The 20,197-nt window shown below is 43.9% G+C and overlaps 2 protein-coding genes across 2 annotated transcripts in view; both read left to right on the forward strand.

The window, feature by feature from the left end:
• Nucleotides 1-20,197, forward strand: part of mei4 (meiosis-specific, MEI4 homolog (S. cerevisiae)) — a 41,144-nt gene that overhangs the window by 18,490 nt on the left and 2,457 nt on the right.
• On the forward strand, nucleotides 5,268-8,064 carry LOC134876553 (piggyBac transposable element-derived protein 4-like). The gene is made up of 2 exons (XM_063901533.1): nucleotides 5,268-6,148; nucleotides 6,787-8,064. Exons 1-2 carry the CDS (start codon nucleotides 5,565-5,567, stop codon nucleotides 7,874-7,876), a joined length of 1,674 nt encoding a protein of 557 aa, XP_063757603.1. The 5' UTR covers nucleotides 5,268-5,564; the 3' UTR covers nucleotides 7,877-8,064.

The following is a 20,197-nucleotide window of genomic DNA, read 5'->3' on the forward strand; positions in this document are numbered from 1 at the left end:
AACACACAACCAGTCAATCTCAGGGTTAACATCTGAATGCTGTGTAGTTTCTCCTTGGTATTCCATTTGTAGTCGATCAGAATATCAAATACTGTTCAAAGATAGGAAACAAATACAATGCAATCAGTAATCTTGAGTTTGCACCTGACAGTGAAAACACCTGGGCCTTCTCCCTCACACGTGAATAATGCATTGATGAGTCGCATTAGAATACATTAAAGAATCACCGGTTAGAAGAAGTGACTTGGACAGGTCTGAGAGGCAGTGTAATTTCACAGTTGTGTATAATGGATCCTTTCATCAAATAGTTGTCGGTGTTATCTCTTCAGCTCTGCGTCCATTAACACGTTAAAAGTAAGTAGATCTCCAAAATGAAATGTGAGTCAGTGAGTGTTTCCCACTTTTCTATTATGCTAATAAACTCCAACGATGAGACAGACAACAGAATTAATGGACTCCGGTCTATCGTGACATTTCCGCGCTGCCTCTCATGGCATTTGTTATTTTAATGAGAGATCTGGTCTCATCTGGCCCACCCAGATCCTGATGTCTTCATCAGTGAGTGTGGGGATGTGACAGCATCAAAAAGGGAAACATCTCAACTGAAACTCCGGTTTCGGGAAGTTATTCTACACCAATTATCTTTCTGTCCACCTTATTGTCTCCTGTACTTTAAAATACTGTCCCATCTGAAAAACATTTCAAACTCATTATAGGTTTTTGGGGTACTGAGCTATACGGAAGCAGACTACAGCCACAACTCGGAAAGAAAAGTCAGAATTTCGAGATAAAAAAAAGAAATGAAAGAAAAATTCTGAATTTTGAAAAATGTTGAGAATCTCAGAATTCTGAAGAGAAGTTTGAATTCTATATCTCGTTCTAAGTCGCAGCACAGTGGCTTTTTACGTGATGTGCCGAGTCATGTTGAGGATGAACACTGATGTGATCTCTGCCTTGAGGCTTGTAAGTGAAGATGACTTTACCCTACCGGTATCAATTGCTTTAAAGTTGATGTTGCAGAATCCTGCACGAAAAGGGAAGTCTGTAACACAGTCATCCACATTTTACAGATGGTTACAGGCTTTTTATTGCAGAGGCTGAAGTCAGGCTGCTGTTTATTTACACCTGGTAACCTTAAAATGTCTTTGTGTCTATATCTCAGTTTTAGTATTATTCAGTATCGCTGAGTCCTGTTGAGGAGGATGCCCTTTAAAGTGACAACTTAACGTACCATACAGTATACTTTGCTTTTAAATCTGTGTAGTACAACCTGTGAGAGGGGTAAACTATGCAGAGAAATGCTCTTATCACACATCCTGTTAGTATTTTTCAGGCACTTGTCTTGGGGCTCTGTGTGCCATCTTCAGTGAGGAGGCTCTGGTGGCATCTGTGCTGACGGCTTAATTAATTAGCATTTTTTGGCTCTCCAGTCGCCTGTTGTCTTCGTCTCTATCTGTCACCCTCCCACAGTGCCCTTCTGTCTCAGCTTTCATTAAAATAATACCCTGCCTTTAATACATGCTAGAATCTAATAGTGTTTGTAGTGATTTGTGGTGCAGAGAGAGGTGTGAAACATATGATTTCATCACCTTGGTAGTCTACTAACCAGCATTGTTAACCTATTAATGATTAGTACCCCGACGTTTGAGGTTCCAAAAGTGGTGAACAGCTGATTCGGGATTCATTCCTGCAGCTCTCTATAAGCTAGCAAACAAACTGTAGTACAATGTGCGCTTCTGCAGAGCCAACCTCCAGTAGGAATAATGAGCTCTGTGCTTCTCTTCACTCTGACTCTTTTAACAGACGCAGGAATATTTCTGTGCACAACATAACTCCAAGCTGTAGCATTCTCCAGCGTTTTGAATTATGACTACCAGCACTTCACAGTTAGAGTCATAAAAGCTTTGGCATTTTAGTTTGATCTACTGTCCGACTGGACCAGAAATCACCCGCGAGCCAACATGCATCATCCCGAGCTCTGTGTGGGGACATGCATTTTATTCATACTGCACATTTCTACAGCGAGGCGACTAAGTGTCTCACAAAGAACATTTCAGAGGGAATAAACTCTGTAGAATTACCTTTACATGCAATTGCAAACCGCACAAAGAGCTTTGACTGTGAATAGATCTTTGTTAACGGTCAGCTCTAAATGGCTTTTATCCATGGACGTATTTGTCTAACCTTTAAATAGATAAGGAAGGCTTTGGTTTTCTGGAAATCAAACGCTTGCTTCGATGACGAGGAACTTTCGCTTTTAACTTCGTCAGGTTTTATTTAAGACGGGTATTACGTTCAAGAAAAACAGAGTGAGTTTTGAAACGTTTTATCAGGGAAAATGACAGTGCTGTATAAACCAACAGTAAATTGCTCACACACTCAAGTTGTCAATACTGGAGATAATGCAACATTATTTGAGCCGATATTTAGACCAATCTGCATCATTGCCAAAGTACATTTTGAGAGCAGCAATTTGGCACAGAAGGAAATATATTCTGGCAGCTTTTCCAGAAGCTGAGAGTCCAGAGAATGACTGTGCAACGTCTAGCAGTTTATTCCCAGAGAGTAAGAGTGAGGAGTTTAAACTCACAGCTTCAGTCGAGGGTGTCCATGTGGTCACCTCGAACATCAGAGAGCAAGACGGTGCGATAGACAAATGACTTACATATTAAACATATTGTTTAGTAACTTCCATCTGTAATGAGAAAGATGCAGTTTGAGTTCTATAAAAAAAGAACATGGGGGGGGGGGGGGTTCTTCAATTAGCCAGTTACAACATTTCAATCAATCCATCATCCATCCATCCTGAATCCATCCATCCATCCTGAATCCATCCATCCATCCGTCATCCATCCATCCATCCATCCGTCATCCATCCGTCATCCATCATCCATCCATCCATCATCCATCCATCATCCATCGCTCATCCATCCATCATCCATCCATCCATCCATCCGTCATCCATCCGTCATCCATCATCCATCCATCCATCATCCATCCATCCATCCGTCATCCATCATCCATCATCCATCCATCCATCCATCCATCCATTATCCATCCATCCATCCATCCGTCATCCATCATCCATCATCCATCCATCATCCATCCATCCATCCATCATCCATCCATCCATCCATCATCCATCCATCCATCCATCCGTCATCCATCCGTCATCCATCATCCATCCATCCATCATCCATCCATCATCCATCGCTCATCCATCCATCATCCATCCATCCATCCATCCGTCATCCATCCGTCATCCATCATCCATCCATCCATCCATCATCCATCGCTCATCCATCCATCCGTCCATCCATCCGTCATCCATCCGTCATCCATCATCCATCCATCATCCATCCATCATCCATCGCTCATCCATCCATCCATCCATCATCCATCCATCATCCATCCATCCGTCATCCATCATCCATCCGTCATCCATCATCCATCATCCATCCATCCATCCATCATCCATCCATCCATCATCCATCCATCCATCATCCATCCATCCATCCATCCGTCATCCATCATCCATCCGTCATCCATCATCCATCCATCCATCATCCATCCATCATCCATCCATCATCCATCCATCATCCATCCATCCATCATCCATCCATCCATCATCCATCCATCATCCATCATCCATCCATCCATCCATCATCCATCCATCCGTCCATCATCCATCCATCATTCATCCGTCATCCATCCATCCATCATCCATCCATCATCCATCGCTCATCCATCCATCATCCATCCATCATCCATCCATCCATCCATCCATCCGTCATCCATCATCCATGTCATCCATCATCCATCCATCATCCATCCATCATCCATCCATCATCCATCCATCCATCCATCATCCATCCATCATCCATCCGTCATCCATCATCCATCATCCATCATCCATCCATCCATCCATCATCCATCCATCCATCCATCCATCCATCATCCATCCATCCATCCATCATCCATCCATCATCCATCCGTCATCCATCATCATCCATCCATCCATCCATCCATCCATCCATCCATCCATCATCCATCCATCCATCCATCATCCATCCATCCATCCATCATCCATCCATCCATCCATCCATCCATCCATCCATCCATCCATCATCCATCCATCCATCCATCCATCCATCCATCCATCATCCATCCGTCATCCATCATCCATCCATCCATCCATCCATCCATCCATCCATCCATCATCCATCCATCCATCCATCATCCATCCATCCATCCATCCATCATCCATCCATCCATCCATCCATCCATCATCCATCCATCCATCCATCCATCCATCCATCATCCATCCATCCATCCATCCGTCATCCATCATCCATCCGTCATCCATCATCCATCATCCATCCATCATCCATCCATCATCCATCCATCCATCCATCCATCCATCCATCCATCATCCATCCATCATCCATCCGTCATCCATCATCCATCATCCATCCATCATCCATCATCCATCCGTCATCCATCATCCATCATCCATCCATCATCCATCCATCATCCATCCATCCATCCATCATCCATCATCCATCATCCATCCATCCATCCATCCATCCATCATCCATCCATCCATCCATCATCCATCATCCATCCATCATCCATCCATCCATCCATCCATCCATCCATCCATCCATCCATCATCCATCCATCCATCCATCCTGAATCGATCCATCCATCCATCATCCATCCATCATCCATCCATCCATCCATCATCCATCCATCATCCATCATCCATCCATCCATCCATCCTGAATCGATCCATCCATCCATCATCCATCCATCATCCATCCATCCATCCATCCATCATCCATCATCCATCCATCCATCCATCCTGAATCGATCCATCCATCATCCATCATCCATCCAAGTCTAGAAACAGAGGATTTTTACAATTCTTTGATAATTACTTATTAATTCATCAATACTTATATTTTCCACATTATCTGTGATCATTTTACATGTCAATCATCTACTGCATGAATCACCAGTACTGAGCTGAATCATACGGTAGAAGTGAGCAGAACTGCAAGCTCCAAGTGGCTCCAAAGCTCCGTAGAGACTCTCTCTGTCATGCAAAAACTAATAAAGTAGAAAATGCTCGAAAGATTTTGCATGATTGAGTCCGATAGTGTTCTGTCTTATACAGAGATATGGTATTTCTCCAGGGGTTTGTCTCGAACGCCACTTTCGGTCTAAATGAAGTGAAATCCTGCATTAAAATAATAGTGTCTTCATGTCTTAACCCATTTAGACCGGATCGCGCATATGTGTGTATTTCCCTTTAAGACCGGATCACGCATCTATGCGTAGTTCCCTTTAAAGCCGGTAAACGCCTCTGTGTCATTTTCAGCGATGCGGTCTTTTTCAAGGCACATGACCAGTTATACTCACTGTGATTGGCTAATATATACCTGGAGTGAGTGAACGAGATGCTTGGTGAATTTTTTTTAAAGAATAGAATGTTTGGTCGAAATACACGTGTAGAATGTTATGCTCGAGCGGCGGGAAATTTAAAGCACCAGTGATTGATCATGGCTGACAACTCAAGTGAAGGAAGTGACATTGAAGAGGGAATAGATGCAGAATATCAAGTACAAGCAGATGTGTTAGCAGATGGATTAGAGGAAGATGACTTAGATAGATTAGTTTTACCATCCGATCGCGTAGTTAGAGAGCAGTGGATACAAGCGATGTTTGGGGAGGAAGAGGGGGATTTGTGCGAGTTTGCCGGCTTCGGGAACGAGTGGAAAAGTGACAACTTTCACTCGCGGGAGAAAATACCATTTAATCGCGAACCTGGCATAAAGATAGAGCTGCCACTGCCAGATGTTATAACACCAGTACAGGTGTTCTCCCGTATCTTCACGGAAGACATGTGGATGCGTCTTGTAACGCAAACAAATTTATATGCTGAGCAAACACGGAGTGCAACTCCATCAAACAGCAAGTGGGAGCCTGTGACGATCGTCGAAATGAAGACGTTCGTGGGACTTTGTCTTGCCATGGGAATCATTGAACTGCCATTGCGAAGAGACTTCTGGCGTCAAAAGAAGTGGCTTTTCAGAACAACCATCCCACAAGCCATGTCAAGGGACAGGTTTGCCATCATCTGGAGGTAGGCTAATAAGAATATTTGAAATCGTTTTGTAATGATGACGGTGATGTCATATGACATGATTACAATAATGATTTGATCCTGATACTAATAACAATAATATAGCCTATATGATATGATACATAAATACATAATGTAAATAATTATAGTGAATTATTTAACTAATTACATGATACATAAAACAATACAAATGACAATGATATATTATGATGATAATGATTTGATCCTGATACTAATTACAATAAGCTAATGATGATGGTGATGTCATATGATTACAACAATGATAATGATTTGATCCTGATACTAATTAAAATAAGTTATGTCATAAGATCACAATTGATAATAATGGATAATAATATGATACATAAAAACAATACCAATGTCAATGATATATTATGATGACGATAATAGTTAATGTATGATGATAGATAATAATAGATGATTATTGATAACAACAACTAAATGAATACAAATGACAATGATAGCTCATGATGATAGCAATAATTCTGATGTCAGATGATTGATTTTGTATAATTTTAAAAATACATGACAATGAAAGCTCATGACAATAACAACAACATTAGCTCAATGTCAAACAATAATACAATATTATTCACTGTCTAAATGTACATTTTCAGGTATCTCCACTTGCAAGACAACGACGCCATTGATGTGGACCGCACTGATAAGCTCTGGAAAGTCAGATGGTACCTCGACTACCTGAAAGATCGTTTCCAGGAACTCTATGAAGTGAATGGCTTCGTGAGTGTCGATGAGAGTATGGTGAAATTCAAGGGTAGACTCTCTTTCCGACAGTATCTCCCTCTCAAACCCACCAAGTGGGGCATCAAGGTGTGGGTCATGGCTGAGAGCTCCACTGGCTATGTGTCAAACTTCCAGGTCTACACTGGACGTAAGGCGGGGGGGAGTGAGAAGGGCCTTGCGCACCGTGTGGTGATGGATCTGGCAAGACCATACTTTGGGTCCCATCTCTCCATTTATATGGACAATTTTTATTCTGGGGTGCCGCTCTTCGAAGACTTGAGTGCTCATGGCCTGGATGCCTGTGGGACCATTCGGTCCAACAGGAAAGGAATCCCCACGAAGCTTGCTGCCATGGCCAGGCATCAATACACGGTGCGCCAGAAGGATGACCTGACCTTCTGTGCCTGGCAGGACACGAAGGCCGTTTTGGTCCTGTCAAACCACCATGCACCAACGGCAACAGGGACTGTCAAAAGGAGACAGGGAGGAGATGTCCAGACAGAGGTCACAGTGCCAGCATGCCTCTCCGACTATCAGAGGAATATGAAGGGGGTCGATCTGTTGGACCAGATGGTGGGCTACTACACCATCAAGCATCGGTCCAAGAAATGGTGGCGGAGGCTCTTTTTTTATTTCCTGTCGGTCAGCTGCTACAACGCCTACATTGTTGCCAAGAGAGCAGGAGCTAACTTCAGTGGCTACAAAGACTGGCAGGAGGACCTTGCACAGGAGCTTGTCACCCCTGTGACAGCAAGGAGTGCTCCTCAGTGCGCCACAGCACCTGTCTCAGCCTCAGCCCAGCACGACTGTGAGAAGATCTTTGAGAAGAGAAAGATCTGCAGGGAATGTTCTCTGGCAAAGAATGGCACAGACGCCCGTCCTGGTGCGACAATTTATGGATGCAGGCAGTGTAATGTGCCCCTGCATGTTGAGTGCTTCGGAAAACATGTCCGCCGCACTTGATGAAATGGAACATTTATGTTTATGTGCAATGTTTTTGTTCAAACTAAACCTCTGTTTGTTATGGGGTGTTTTACCAATGGGTTCTGTTCTCTGTTTTGTTCAGGGTTTTAATGTTAATATTTAATATTTATAAAATTGTGACATTGAATGAAATATAATGAAATAAAAGCAAATCTGTTTTTTCAAAATGAACTTATGTTTTTGTTTATTGATAAAATAAAATAAAATGAAGTTGAAGATTATATCAAAGCAGTCAGTTTAAATGGAAGCCAAGGAAGTTAGCTCTTAAATGCTTTTAATTTTATGTTTCTATCTGCTATAGAGCCTGAGATACTAATGTTTTAGTAGGCGTGGGGAATTTTGTCAATTTTTATGAAAAACCTCAGGTTTTAGTAGGCTGTTTCCAGAAAAGTGCTTAGGCAAAAAAAGGCCTTTTTAGCAGGCGTTTTTAGGCCTAAATGGGTTAAAGCTGTGAGTCATATATCACACCTCCAACAACAAATAGATCCAGAGCTCCGGTTCCTTTACCTCCTCTCCAGAAAAAAGGAGAGTAAAGAAAGGATCAGAAATCTCAGTCTCAGTGTCAGCCTGCTGCCTGCCACTCGTCCCCCGGCAGACCCACCGGACATCCATCCCCTATGTATTCTCCTTAAGCTGTCTCTGCCGTCTGACCAGACATCTGACCCATCTTCATATCTCTGGACTGGTGGATATTTCTTGGTTTGAGGGCGCACACAAATACCATGTGGTTATTTCATGTAGGCTGTTTAATTATTGACCAACAAGCGCTTACATAGGCAGTAAAGCTCGGTAGAACCAAATAATCAAAAGTTAAGGGAACATGCTGTACAGATTATACACGATTAACTATATAATGAGTCTGCAGCCGACTTGATTATTAAATATGCATAAAAACTCCTGAGTCTTTTACAGTCACAGCACGTCCTGATCCTCTCGATGGAACCACCGGCTCCCTGTTCGTCCACCACTACACAGTTGACAGATCTGAAGAACCCTTGTATTAAGGGGAAAGCAGAGGAATTGATGGACAATTAGTGGATGATCAAAGCCGTCCCCTGTACACACAGCTCGCTGCTCTCATTAACCGTCAAACCGGGAGGAAACGTGCCGGCGGTTTGATCAAAGTCACGTCATTATAAACTGAACCTGAGATCCTCAGTGGAGTCAGACCCACATCAAACACTCCTGCAGAACTGCGTCAACAAATCAGGTTGTTAGCGTCCTCTGGATTCACACAGGGGAGCAGGTAGCTGTGATTTCTTTAAAAAAAGACGAGACATGATGTGCATTTTTTGTAGGGTATTATTTACCTTAAGTGTGCAGAGTCTATAGATTCCACCGTTTCTCTGACTGAGTTTGTTGGTGACTTTTCTTACTAGTAGTATGCATGTTAATATATAACTGTTGTGTTTGTCAGTACATTCGTCTGAGTTCGGGCTTAACTCCACTTTTTATATCCAGTCTTTGAGGGGGGAATTGCAGGTAGGCAGAAAGGAACCCAGGAAAGCTTAGAGAACAGTCGTCAGGCCAGAAAGGGAAGCGTTTCCGATCACTCGCATCTCTCTACGTGAGCGCTGTAAACATTGTGTTTGGGTCCTTTGGGGGTGGGTTTATCTACCAATCACTGACTGAACACAATTGAGTTCATGTATTGATAGAGATTGTAAAACAGCATTCCAGAAGCTTTATTTTACCTGAAAATGTAGAAAAATACCTCTCTACCTTGTGCTTCAAAATAAAAACCGTAGAAAAAGGTATTCTTAGGCACGGATTTATCCATTAATGTACACGGAGATTGAAATGACTGCCAGCCAGGAAGTGGAATGACTTTGGAAACGTTGAATCCGTTCAGTAGCCAAACATCTTCAGAAATAGTCATTTTATTCTTGTATAAAGGTCTTTATTCACCTATAATTCCTGGCAAATAAGTCCCAGGATTATACAAACAATGCGGTGCCTTAAACATGCATTTTCTCAAACATCCAGCAGGGGGCGACTCCTGATTGAGTGGAAGTCTATGAGAAAATGTTCCTACTTCTCTCTTGATTTATTACCTCGTTAAACATTTTCCTGTTGGGTTAATGGTCTCAATCTCTAGTTGTAAGGCTTCTTCAACACATCATGATGTTCATTTAGTAAATTAAGGTCCATTTAGAGGCTACCTGTGATTGACAGTCGATAACCCCGTTTATGGTTTGGATGCTCTCTGTGTTTTACAAGTCAATGGTAACATTTTGGTCATCTTGATATGTCTTGTTAGGCATTCGTTCGTACTTCTGTTCGTAAGTTATGGCTAACTTTAGGCAACTAGAGACTCATCCATGACTAACTCCACTTTTTAAATCCACTCTTTGAGGAGGAATGGCAGGTAGGCAGAAGGGAACCGAGGAAAACTCAGAAAAAAGGTCAGAAGGGAAAGTCTTTTGTCAGCTTTGGCATTTCTGCTCAATCAAATCCTTCTAACTGAGCGCTGTAAACATTGTGTTTGGGTCTTTTGGGGTCTGGGGGGGGGTCTCTGCTGTCATATCAGACGTCTCCATTTGTGACAGCGCTGACCTCTCTCTGTGGCTGTCAGCGCTTCACGAGGAAATTTAACAAAAAGGGAAATAATCATCCGACCCAGCGGACCTCTGATGTTTGGATAAACTTCCAGAAAGTGTGTGTGTGTGTGTGTGTGTGTGTGTGTGTGTGTGTGTGTGTGTGTGTGTGTGTGTGTGTGTGTGTGTGTGTGTGTGAGAGAGAGAACCAGGCGAACCTGTGTTCCCCTCCCTTTCTCCTCAGGAAGATGTCGAGATATGAACGCTGACTCGGATGAGATTGGATCGATCTTCTGTCTGTTCAATCAGCGGATTGTCAGCCTTGAAAGAGACGGTCGGGGTTAAAGAAAAAAAAACACTGCGAGAAGACGCTCCTACAAGACAGAGGCCGGGGGGGTGGGAAATCAATCCCTGGGAGTTGTTTTCGGCTAACTGGAGAGGAAGGTGATGTGTGGTCGTGTTGGAGCCTGAGGCACGCTGTGGTCACTTCAGCCGAGGACCGCCAGGAGTGATCAGCTCTTAGAGAAGAGTCCTGAGAGTATACCACAGCTGTGTGAAACAGACCAGTATGAGGGAGGCTTTAACCAGTTACTAGTAGAGTAAAAGTCCTCTTTTAAATATAAGGCCCCATTTCTTCAAAGTAAAAGTTTGATAGGATCTGGATCATCATCTTACCTTTGATATTGACCTGACATTCAAACCCTCAAACCAGTAACAAGTAGATAAAAAAGGCCTTATTTTTTGCCCCATTTTTACAGGTTTATATATATTTCCGGGATCTTGATTGTCTTCTGGACCTTTGCAGATATTGAGATGCCAAAAGAGTTCAACCTCACTCCTGTTTTCAGTTGTTTTACCTTGAAATGTATTTTAGTTTGTAACCAAACAGCTCGGGTTATACTCGGTTAGCTACGTTAGCGAGCTAGCTTACAGCAGATCTGCAGTGACATCAGAAGGAGTCATGTGATCACATTAAGTCTCCAACCACAGAGACAGCTGTCCAGCTTTATGATCCTGAACGTCACCCAGCGCTCCGGTCTCTCTTTAGTGTCCCCTGGTCTCCAGCTGTGTGCGTCTCTCTTTAGTGTCCCCTGGTCTCCAGCTGTGTGCGTCTCTCTTTAGTGTCCCCTGGTCTCCAGCTGTGTGCATCTCTCTTTAGTGTCCCCTGGTCTCCGGTTGTGTGCGTCTCTCTTTAGTGTCCCCCGGTCTCCAGCTGTGTGCGTCTCTCTTTAGTGTCCCCCGGTCTCCAGCTGTGTGCGTCTCTCTTTAGTGTCCCCTGGTCTCCAGCTGTGTGCGTCTCTCTTTAGTGTCCCCCGGTCTGCAGCTGTGTGCGTCTCTCTTTAGTGTCCCCTGGTCTCCAGCTGTGTGCGTCTCTCTTTAGTGTCCCCCGGTCTCCAGCTGTGTGCGTCTCTCTTTAGTGTCCCCTGGTCTCCAGCTGTGTGCGTCTCTCTTATGTGTCCCCTGGTTCCAGCTGTGTGCGTCTCTCTTTAAGTAAACGCTGCTCATGTCTCCTCTGCTGAATGTTCTCTAGATGCTGCATGTGTTGAAGAGCTGCTGCAGATGTTTCTGCATGTGTTGAAGAGCTGCTGCAGATGTTTCTGCATGTGTTGAAGAGCTGCTGCAGATGTTTCTGCATGTGTTGAAGAGCTGCTGCAGATGTTTCTGCATGTGTTGAAGAGCTGCTGCAGATGTTTCTGCATGTGTTGAAGAGCTGCTGCAGATGTTCCTGCATGTGTTGAAGAGCTGCTGCAGATGTTTCTGCATGTGTTGAAGAGCTGCTGCAGATGTTTCTGCATGTGTTGAAGAGCTGCTGCAGATGTTTCTGCATGTGTTGAAGAGCTGCTGCAGATGTTTCTGCATGAGTTGAAGAGCTGCTGCAGATGTTTCTGCATGTGTTGAAGAGCTGCTGCAGATGTTGCTGCATGAGTTGAAGAGCTGCTGCAGATGTTTCTGCATGAGTTCTGATTTGTGTTTCTATATCTGCATCGTCTCTAAAGCTGCAGCTCCTAGCGCGTTAGCATCTGTCGGCTACCGTAGCATCAAGTTCTCTTTATATTTCCATGGCCTGGACCAGTACTTGGTTTTTGTGAAGTTCATAGTGGACGCAGCTGACTCACAAACATGGCCACAGTGTGACGTGCTTTCTTGTTCAGACCAGAGGAATCTGTCTCTCCCTCATCTGCTCTGAGGTTTTCTTTCCAGTGAAGTGTTGACGCTCTACAACCATCGATTCGTTTTGGCCCGATTGAGAGGAGCCGTATTAAATGGATTAGCTGCCACCGTCAGGGGGGGAACAACGCTCTACTCAGATTATTGTTTATTGCTTGTGTTTATAAGTTCAAGTGGTCTTCAGCGTTTTTGATAAACAAAGAGATCAACTTCGAGAGACATCTGCAAGGTTACAGTCTGCAGCTTGTGTTCAGTTTCTGGGAAAGAGACAGAGTCCTTGATACTTCCTGCAGACTTGGTTAATGCTTTTGAGGGTATTTTTTAAAAGTCTGTCACTTATGCTTTATTCAGTTCACCTCAGTTTCCTGATCCATAAAAGGGCTTCAAGGGTCGGCTGTTTCAAACTCATACCTGTTATAAACCCTGTGATATCCCCCAATAACAGTTATCAAATATCCAGTGTGGGTCCAGCCCTGTCAAACAAACCATCAATATTCTAATGAGTTATTGGAAATGGGTTGTGATGGATAGAATAAAATAAAAATGTATATAAAAATAAGTATTAAAGGTAAGAGAGTACAATAAAAACACAATGAAGGATAATGTGTATAAATACAGGAAGAAGAAGGTCCTTCAGTCCCAAGGCCAAGTCCCTACAGACACAATGTGAAATAAATGATCAAATAAACAAGAATAAATCTGAAGAGTTAAAGATAACATTCTATAAAATAAAACAAGGGGAAGAAATCAAAGTCAATACAAAAGATAAAGGTATTTCTACAGGTCTCAAAAAGTCGTGTTCTGTAAGAGATGTCTGTCCTTCTGTGTTTACTGCTGTTACGCTGCTGCACCAAGAAACACTTTCCAATTTGGGATCAACGAAGTCAATCTAATCTGCAAAATCAACTAGGAATTCATCTCCCAATAATGAAGCACATTTTGAGCAATTGAGTCAGAAGCACGGGAACATATTCACCAGGCTTCCTCACACAGGCTTGAGTTCTGCTTCAACCAGAACCGGACCTGACAGAGGGGGTCTAACCGGGTCAGCAGCGCCTGGACTTCTTCTTTGCATTTAGACAGCTCCACTGTGTTGTTGCAGGGAGTCTCACTGTCGCTGTGGGCTTTCTTTCCCACTCGGGTGACAAATCAATCTGTGTCCTTGATCAGTAAATTACTGCCCTTCACACTCCCCGCCGCGCACAGCTTCATTATAAACCCCGCTCTCTATTCCACATCAATCTCTCCTCCGGCACAAACTCCACTTTCTCTGCCTTTTCTACCTTTCTTTAGCTTCATGTCCGTCTCTTTTCTCCGTCTCTATCTAGAAGGAAAAAGGTATTGATGTGAACTGTGCAGCAGCTTCAAACAGCCGTGAAGGTCGGGAGCTAATTAGCTGCATTTATCAGCCGTTTTAAAAAGCAGCTCAAAGCATCTCGCCGGATTTAAGAGATCAAATCATCGGTACCCCGAACTGCAGGAGTGTCAGCGTCCTGAGGAAAGTCCAAATGATATGTCATGGGTAAACAGAAGTGCTGTCAACATGAGCCAAATGGGATGTGAAGATGCTGGTTCTTTATAAATCTGAGTATTATTCCTGCTCTTCGTCCGTGACATCGTGTCTGGCTGCATTTCTAGTTTAAATGGGCTCTGGTTTCAGACAGAGGGTGAAAAGAGGAACTGCAGCTCAGACAGTATGAGAAACATAAAGAGCTTTCTGAACATTAAAGCAGGGACACATGTCCCAGGAGAGACACAGAGCATGGAGACATGTCCCAGTAGAGACACAGAGCATGGAGACATGTCCCAGGGGAGACTTTAAAGCATGGAGACATGTCCCAGGAGAGACACAGAGCATGGAGACATGTCCCAGGAGAAACACAGAGCATGGAGACATGTCCCAGGAGAGACACAGAGCATGGAGACATGTCCCAGGAGAGACATTAAAGCACGGAGACATGTCCCAGGAGAGACACAGAGCATGGAGACATGTCCCAGGAGAGACTTTAAAGCATGGAGACATGTCCCAGGAGAGACACAGAGCATGGAGACATGTCCCAGGGAGAACACAGAGCATGGAGACATGTCCCAGGAGAGACTTAAAGCATGGAGACATGTCCTAGGGGAGACAGAGCATGGAGACATGTCCCAGGAGAGACTTTAAAGCATGGAGACATGTCCCAGGAGAGACACAGAGCATAGAGACATGTCCCAGCAGAGACACTACGTGCTGATATGAAAACCTGTGTAATATAATGCATAAACTAAAGTAGGAGGATGTCCTGAACACAAAACAGGTCTGTGGAAGAAACTCCATAAATGTTGTGTTTTTGGGCATCTTGACCCAGTCTTCTCGGACCCCTTGTTATATTTCTTTGGCTTGCTATATATAAACGCTATGATTTCATTTCACTACAAAAGCCTTGATAGGCAGCAGCTGGCTGGAGGGAAGTCGCCTCAAAGTTTCCTTCTTGTTTTCCGTATTACTGTGGAAAAGTGCCAACGTTGGACAGAAGCAGCAGCTCTGACTGTTGCGGGGTCGCCTCCACCGTTGCGGTTGTTGTCCAAGTACTCTTTGTTCCGCTCGACCTGAAGTTTCATTTGAAATCAATGAAGTGTTTCGTTGGGTTCACACGAGGCAGAGCTTCGCAGTAGTGCAGCTCTTTTTCCACCATCCAATATTCACATTCAAAAGTCCTTTCTACTCCCTGATTCAGCATACTTGTAGAACGTTCTAGAAAAGTGTGTTGATTAGAAGCCCTCGAAACATAATTCCTCAATCAGCCTCTCGTTATGAACCTTGGTGCTTCATGAACTATTTTTCTTTGCCAAAGTGAAGTTGGTAGTTTTGCACAAACTGGTATTTATGTTTGAGCTATAAATACCCGTTTTCCTGGGTTGGAGAAATGTGACGTAATTTATTTCTATGCACCACTCAGAGTTTATAAACCTTCAAATCACGGTCATTGTCGAGTCATTTCATGAGGAAGAAATGTTGTGAAAAGCTTCTAAAATGTGCTTTTCCTTTAAAGAAGCTACATATCGGATGAAACGAGACATCCAAGGATCAAAAACCAAAATGTTCAATAAAACATCAAATACAATAACAATATCTCTTTAAATATGACAAGTTAATATAAAATCTCCTGTCAAATCAAATGACTTTAAATATGAGAAGTTAGAGCAAACATTTAGAACTAAATAATAAAATGTACGTTTAAATATAAGAAGTTCAAAATGTCCAATAAATATTGATATTTACATAAATATTAAAAAGTAAAACAAAGTATATTAAATGTCTATAACTCCTATAAAAACTAATATAAATGTGTATGAATATTAGAAGTTAAAGTAATCAAATAACCTATATTTAAATAAATGTAAGAAGTTAAAGTAGAAAATAAATGAAAGTAAACTAAATTATAAATATTGATATTTAAAGTCAAAATGAAGTTAACTAAAGTAAACTGAAATAAGCTGTGTTCTGTAATAATGGTGCATCAGTATCCAGACGCTATAGAAATGAGAAGCAGCTGATCAGCTCATGGCTCAAGGCTCTCGCTCTGAGTCCGATAAGGACCTGCTGGGAGGAAAAAATCCCAGATCTGTATGCAGCGACGGAGCCTCAATCTCCAGATAGCATCAGCCGCCGTGAGATTATAAAGCTGCCGCCTGAATGGGATTTAATCGTCCGTTTGGCCGGACCTGCAGCTCCTCTCTGCACCGTCTGGATACTGATGCCTCGTCCCTCCTTTCAGAGCCTTTTCATCGTCGTTGTACAGGAACAACCACATTTTATTTCTCTAGTTCATTCTGAGGTGAACACGGAGTCACCAAAACCACATTTCATGGCAGTTCATCTGGTAGATATTTGAATGAAACAGGAAACATTGAATCCAAAACACATTTCAGTCTGGTTTAAGTCTTTCATAACACACAAAGGCCAGGAGCACACCCGCAGGGGCACAATCAGGACCCATAGACGTGCACTAATGAAGAGCTGGCAGAACCAGTATGCTCTATTGGTCCAATGGATGTGGATGTATTTCTGTCAGGTTTTCCTCCCAATGGTTTCACTGGTTAGCCCCGGACTAAAGCGATGGACCGACATCCACAGAGCTAAGCAGCTAAAACAACTCCAGGCAATGTGTGTTTTAAGGAAATGGGAACGGTTTACCCAATACTCCCTTCAGTAAATTAAACCAAGCTGTAGTACACGATGTGTGGCCACTAGGGGGCGGAATGTTTCCCTAAAGAGCCGTCTGATTGTAGTTCGTAAGAGAATTGCCTGCGGACACATCCTACGGGGAAAGAATACCGTTTGTTTGGATGGATTTTAAATTTAAATGTCAGATATTAAGTTCTTGAATCCATATTCTGAACAGAATGTCCGATGTCTGGACTTGGCTTCATGCTCAGGGTGAGTTTCTAAAGCAGGGTGAGTCCAGCGGGTCTCCTGTGATGTTTAATCCGAGGCAGTCTCTCCTGCTGTTGGTGTAAATTCTCCCCCGAGGCTCCATCATGGCTCCCTGCAGATTTGTAACCCAGTTATTGATTCCTGCTGTCCGTCCACTCCCGCCTTTCAGCGTCATAAGTTATTTGGGTTTGACGGTTTGGAGATTAAAGTAAAAATATCTGGAGCTCTTTCTAACCAACCTCACTGACATAAAGTACCTCCACCCCCCCTACTGTTATATATTGTTGTCAAAGGAAACTGATGGGGAGCGTAGGGCAGAAAGGTGGTGATTGGTTTCCAGATAAAACGCATATAAAGTAAATAATGGCCTCTCACAGCTGGGACCGGGGCGCTGGGTGACTGAAGTGTTTGTGCAGATCTGCAGTGACATCAGGAGTCATGTGATCACACCGTTAGAATAAGACCAGAAAACATTTCAGGTAATCAACAACAGAGACAGAGACAGCTTCATGATCCTGAACGTCGCCCAGCGCTCCGGTCCCAGCTGTGTGCGTCTCTCTGTAGTGTCCCCTGGTCTCCAGCTGTGTGCGTCTCTCTTTAGTGTCCCCTGGTCTCCAGCTGTGTGCGTCTCTCTTTAGTGTCCCCTGGTCTCCAGCTGTGTGCGTCTCTCTTTAGTGTCCCCTGGTCTCCAGCTGTGTGCGTCTCTCTTTAGTGTCCCCTGGTCTCCAGCTGTGTGCGTCTCTCTTTAGTGTCCCCTGGTCTCCAGCTGTGTGCGTCTCTCTTTAGTGTCCCCTGGTCTCCAGCTGTGTGCGTCTCTCTTTAGTGTCCCCTGGTCTCCAGCTGTGTGCGTCTCTCTTTAGTGTCCCCTGGTCTCCAGCTGTGTGCGTCTCTCTTTAGTGTCCCCTGGTCTCCAGCTGTGTGCATCTCTCTTTAGTGTCCCCTGGTCTCCAGCTGTGTGCGTCTCTCTTTAGTGTCCCCTGGTCTCCAGCTGTGTGCGTCTGTCTTTAGTGTCCCCTGGTCTCCAGCGGTGTGCGTCTCTCTTTAGTGTCCCCTGGTCTCCAGCTGTGTGCGTCTCTCTTTAGTGTCCCCTGGTCTCCAGCTGTGTGCGTCTCTCTTTAGTGTCCCCTGGTCTCCAGCTGTGTGCGTCTCTCTTTAGTGTCCCCTGGTCTCCAGCTGTGTGCGTCTCTCTTTAGTGTCCCCTGGTCTCCAGCTGTGTGCGTCTCTCTTTAGTGTCCCCTGGTCTCCAGCTGTGTGTGTCTCTCTTTAGTGTCCCCTGGTCTCCAGCTGTGTGCGTCTCTCTTTAGTGTCCCCTGGTCTCCAGCTGTGTGCATCTCTCTTCAGTGTCCCCTGGTCTCCAGCTGTGTGCGTCTCTCTTTAGTGTCCCCTGGTCTCCAGCTGTGTGCGTCTCTCTTTAGTGTCCCCTGGTCTCCAGCTGTGTGCGTCTCTCTTTAGTGTCCCCTGGTCTCCAGCTGTGTGCGTCTGTCTTTAGTGTCCCCTGGTCTCCAGCTGTGTGTGTCTCTCTTTAGTGTCCCCTGGTCTCCAGCTGTGTGCGTCTCTCTTTAGTGTCCCCTGGTCTCCAGCTGTGTGCGTCTCTCTTTAGTGTCCCCTGGTCTCCAGCAGCATGTGTTGAAGAGCTGCTGCAGATGTTGCTGCATGTGTTGAAGAGCTGCTGCAGATGTTGCTGCATGTGTTGAAGAGCTGCTGCAGATGTTGCTGCATGAGTTGAAGAGCTGCTGCAGATGTTGCTGCATGTGTTGAAGAGCTGCTGCAGATGTTTCTGCATGTGTTGAAGAGCTGCTGCAGATGTTTCTGCATGTGTTGAAGAGCTGCTGCAGATGTTGCTGCATGTGTTGAAGAGCTGCTGCAGATGTTGCTGCATGTGTTGAAGAGCTGCTGCAGATGTTTCTGCATGTGTTGAAGAACTGCTGCAGATGTGTTTCTGCATGTGTTGAAGAGCTGCTGCAGATGTTTCTGCATGTGTTGAAGAGTTGCTGCAGATGTTGCTGCATGAGTTGAAGAGCTGCTGCAGATGTTGCTGCATGAGTTTGTGAAGCTGCAGCGTTTCTCCTAAGGGAAATGATTTGGGCCTCTCAGCCACCGTAGACATTATTCCCCAAACAAAAAGCATCATTTCAGTGAGTATTTGAGTAGTTTGAGTTTCAGAGAGTTGGTCCAAATCAGTTTAATGTGCAGAAGCAATTAGCTTTAGGATGAGATGACCTCCTCCTGCTGTTGGACGGTCTTATTTCCTGTTTTGTATTTTGAAGCTGAGTGTTGACTGGCAGTCACTAACCTTGCTCCGGTGCTCTGTCCTCTTGTACTTTTTTTTAAGATGCCCTCTTGTTTCGCTCCAGGTGACAGTGTTTGTTCGGTCTCATGCTTCTAAATGATGTTTGTCCTTGAGTGAGCCGACATGTTTTTCAAAGTGCAAAGACACCGTGCTGCAGAAACCGTCTGACTCCCGGACCTGGAGATTGACTCTGTGTTTCTGCACCATGCCTTATGTCTTCCTGCACACATTAAAAGCACCGGTACATCTATTGGGAGGTTGCAAACAGACTTGGGGAAATGATTTATCCCGGTCTGATGATCCACAGAAAGTATAAAGGCTCCGGTTTATGCCGAGCTTTGGTTAAAACAAGAGAGAATCTGCATGTAAAGCTGCACAAGCCTGTAAATAGGATACGCACTGCTCAGCCAGTCAGACTGAAGCCCTGCTCTAAATAAATCACCACGTTCTGTCTCCGTGGTAAATCCTTTAATTCCCACACACTTGCAGCTTCATTTCATATAGTTTGCTCGTGTTAAATGGATCATCCGAAAACACTGGTGGAGCGCTCGCAGTGTGACGGGAGATAATTTAATCGGCTGCTGTGCGCTCGGATCATCATCTCCTATTTTAACCGAGTCTTATTGACAGTCGCTGAGTTAACGGCGTGCGACCTCAAGCATCAAAGTACCTGCAATGGAATCAGCTTTTAATGGCCATTCTTCACCTAGTCTACACGAAATGTACTTTATACTCTCCATGAAGAGCAGCCTCTCCTTTCACATTTGATAACAACTAAATAATAACAGATTTAGAAAATAAATACAAACATCTTAAATCAATTCTAAAAAACTAAAGTAAAGAAATATATTAAAATAACTAAATGTAAAATAAATTATATAAATATT

Source organism: Eleginops maclovinus, chromosome 15 (genome assembly GCF_036324505.1).
Source record: "Eleginops maclovinus isolate JMC-PN-2008 ecotype Puerto Natales chromosome 15, JC_Emac_rtc_rv5, whole genome shotgun sequence".
NCBI classification, from domain to species: Eukaryota; Metazoa; Chordata; class Actinopteri; order Perciformes; family Eleginopidae; genus Eleginops; species Eleginops maclovinus.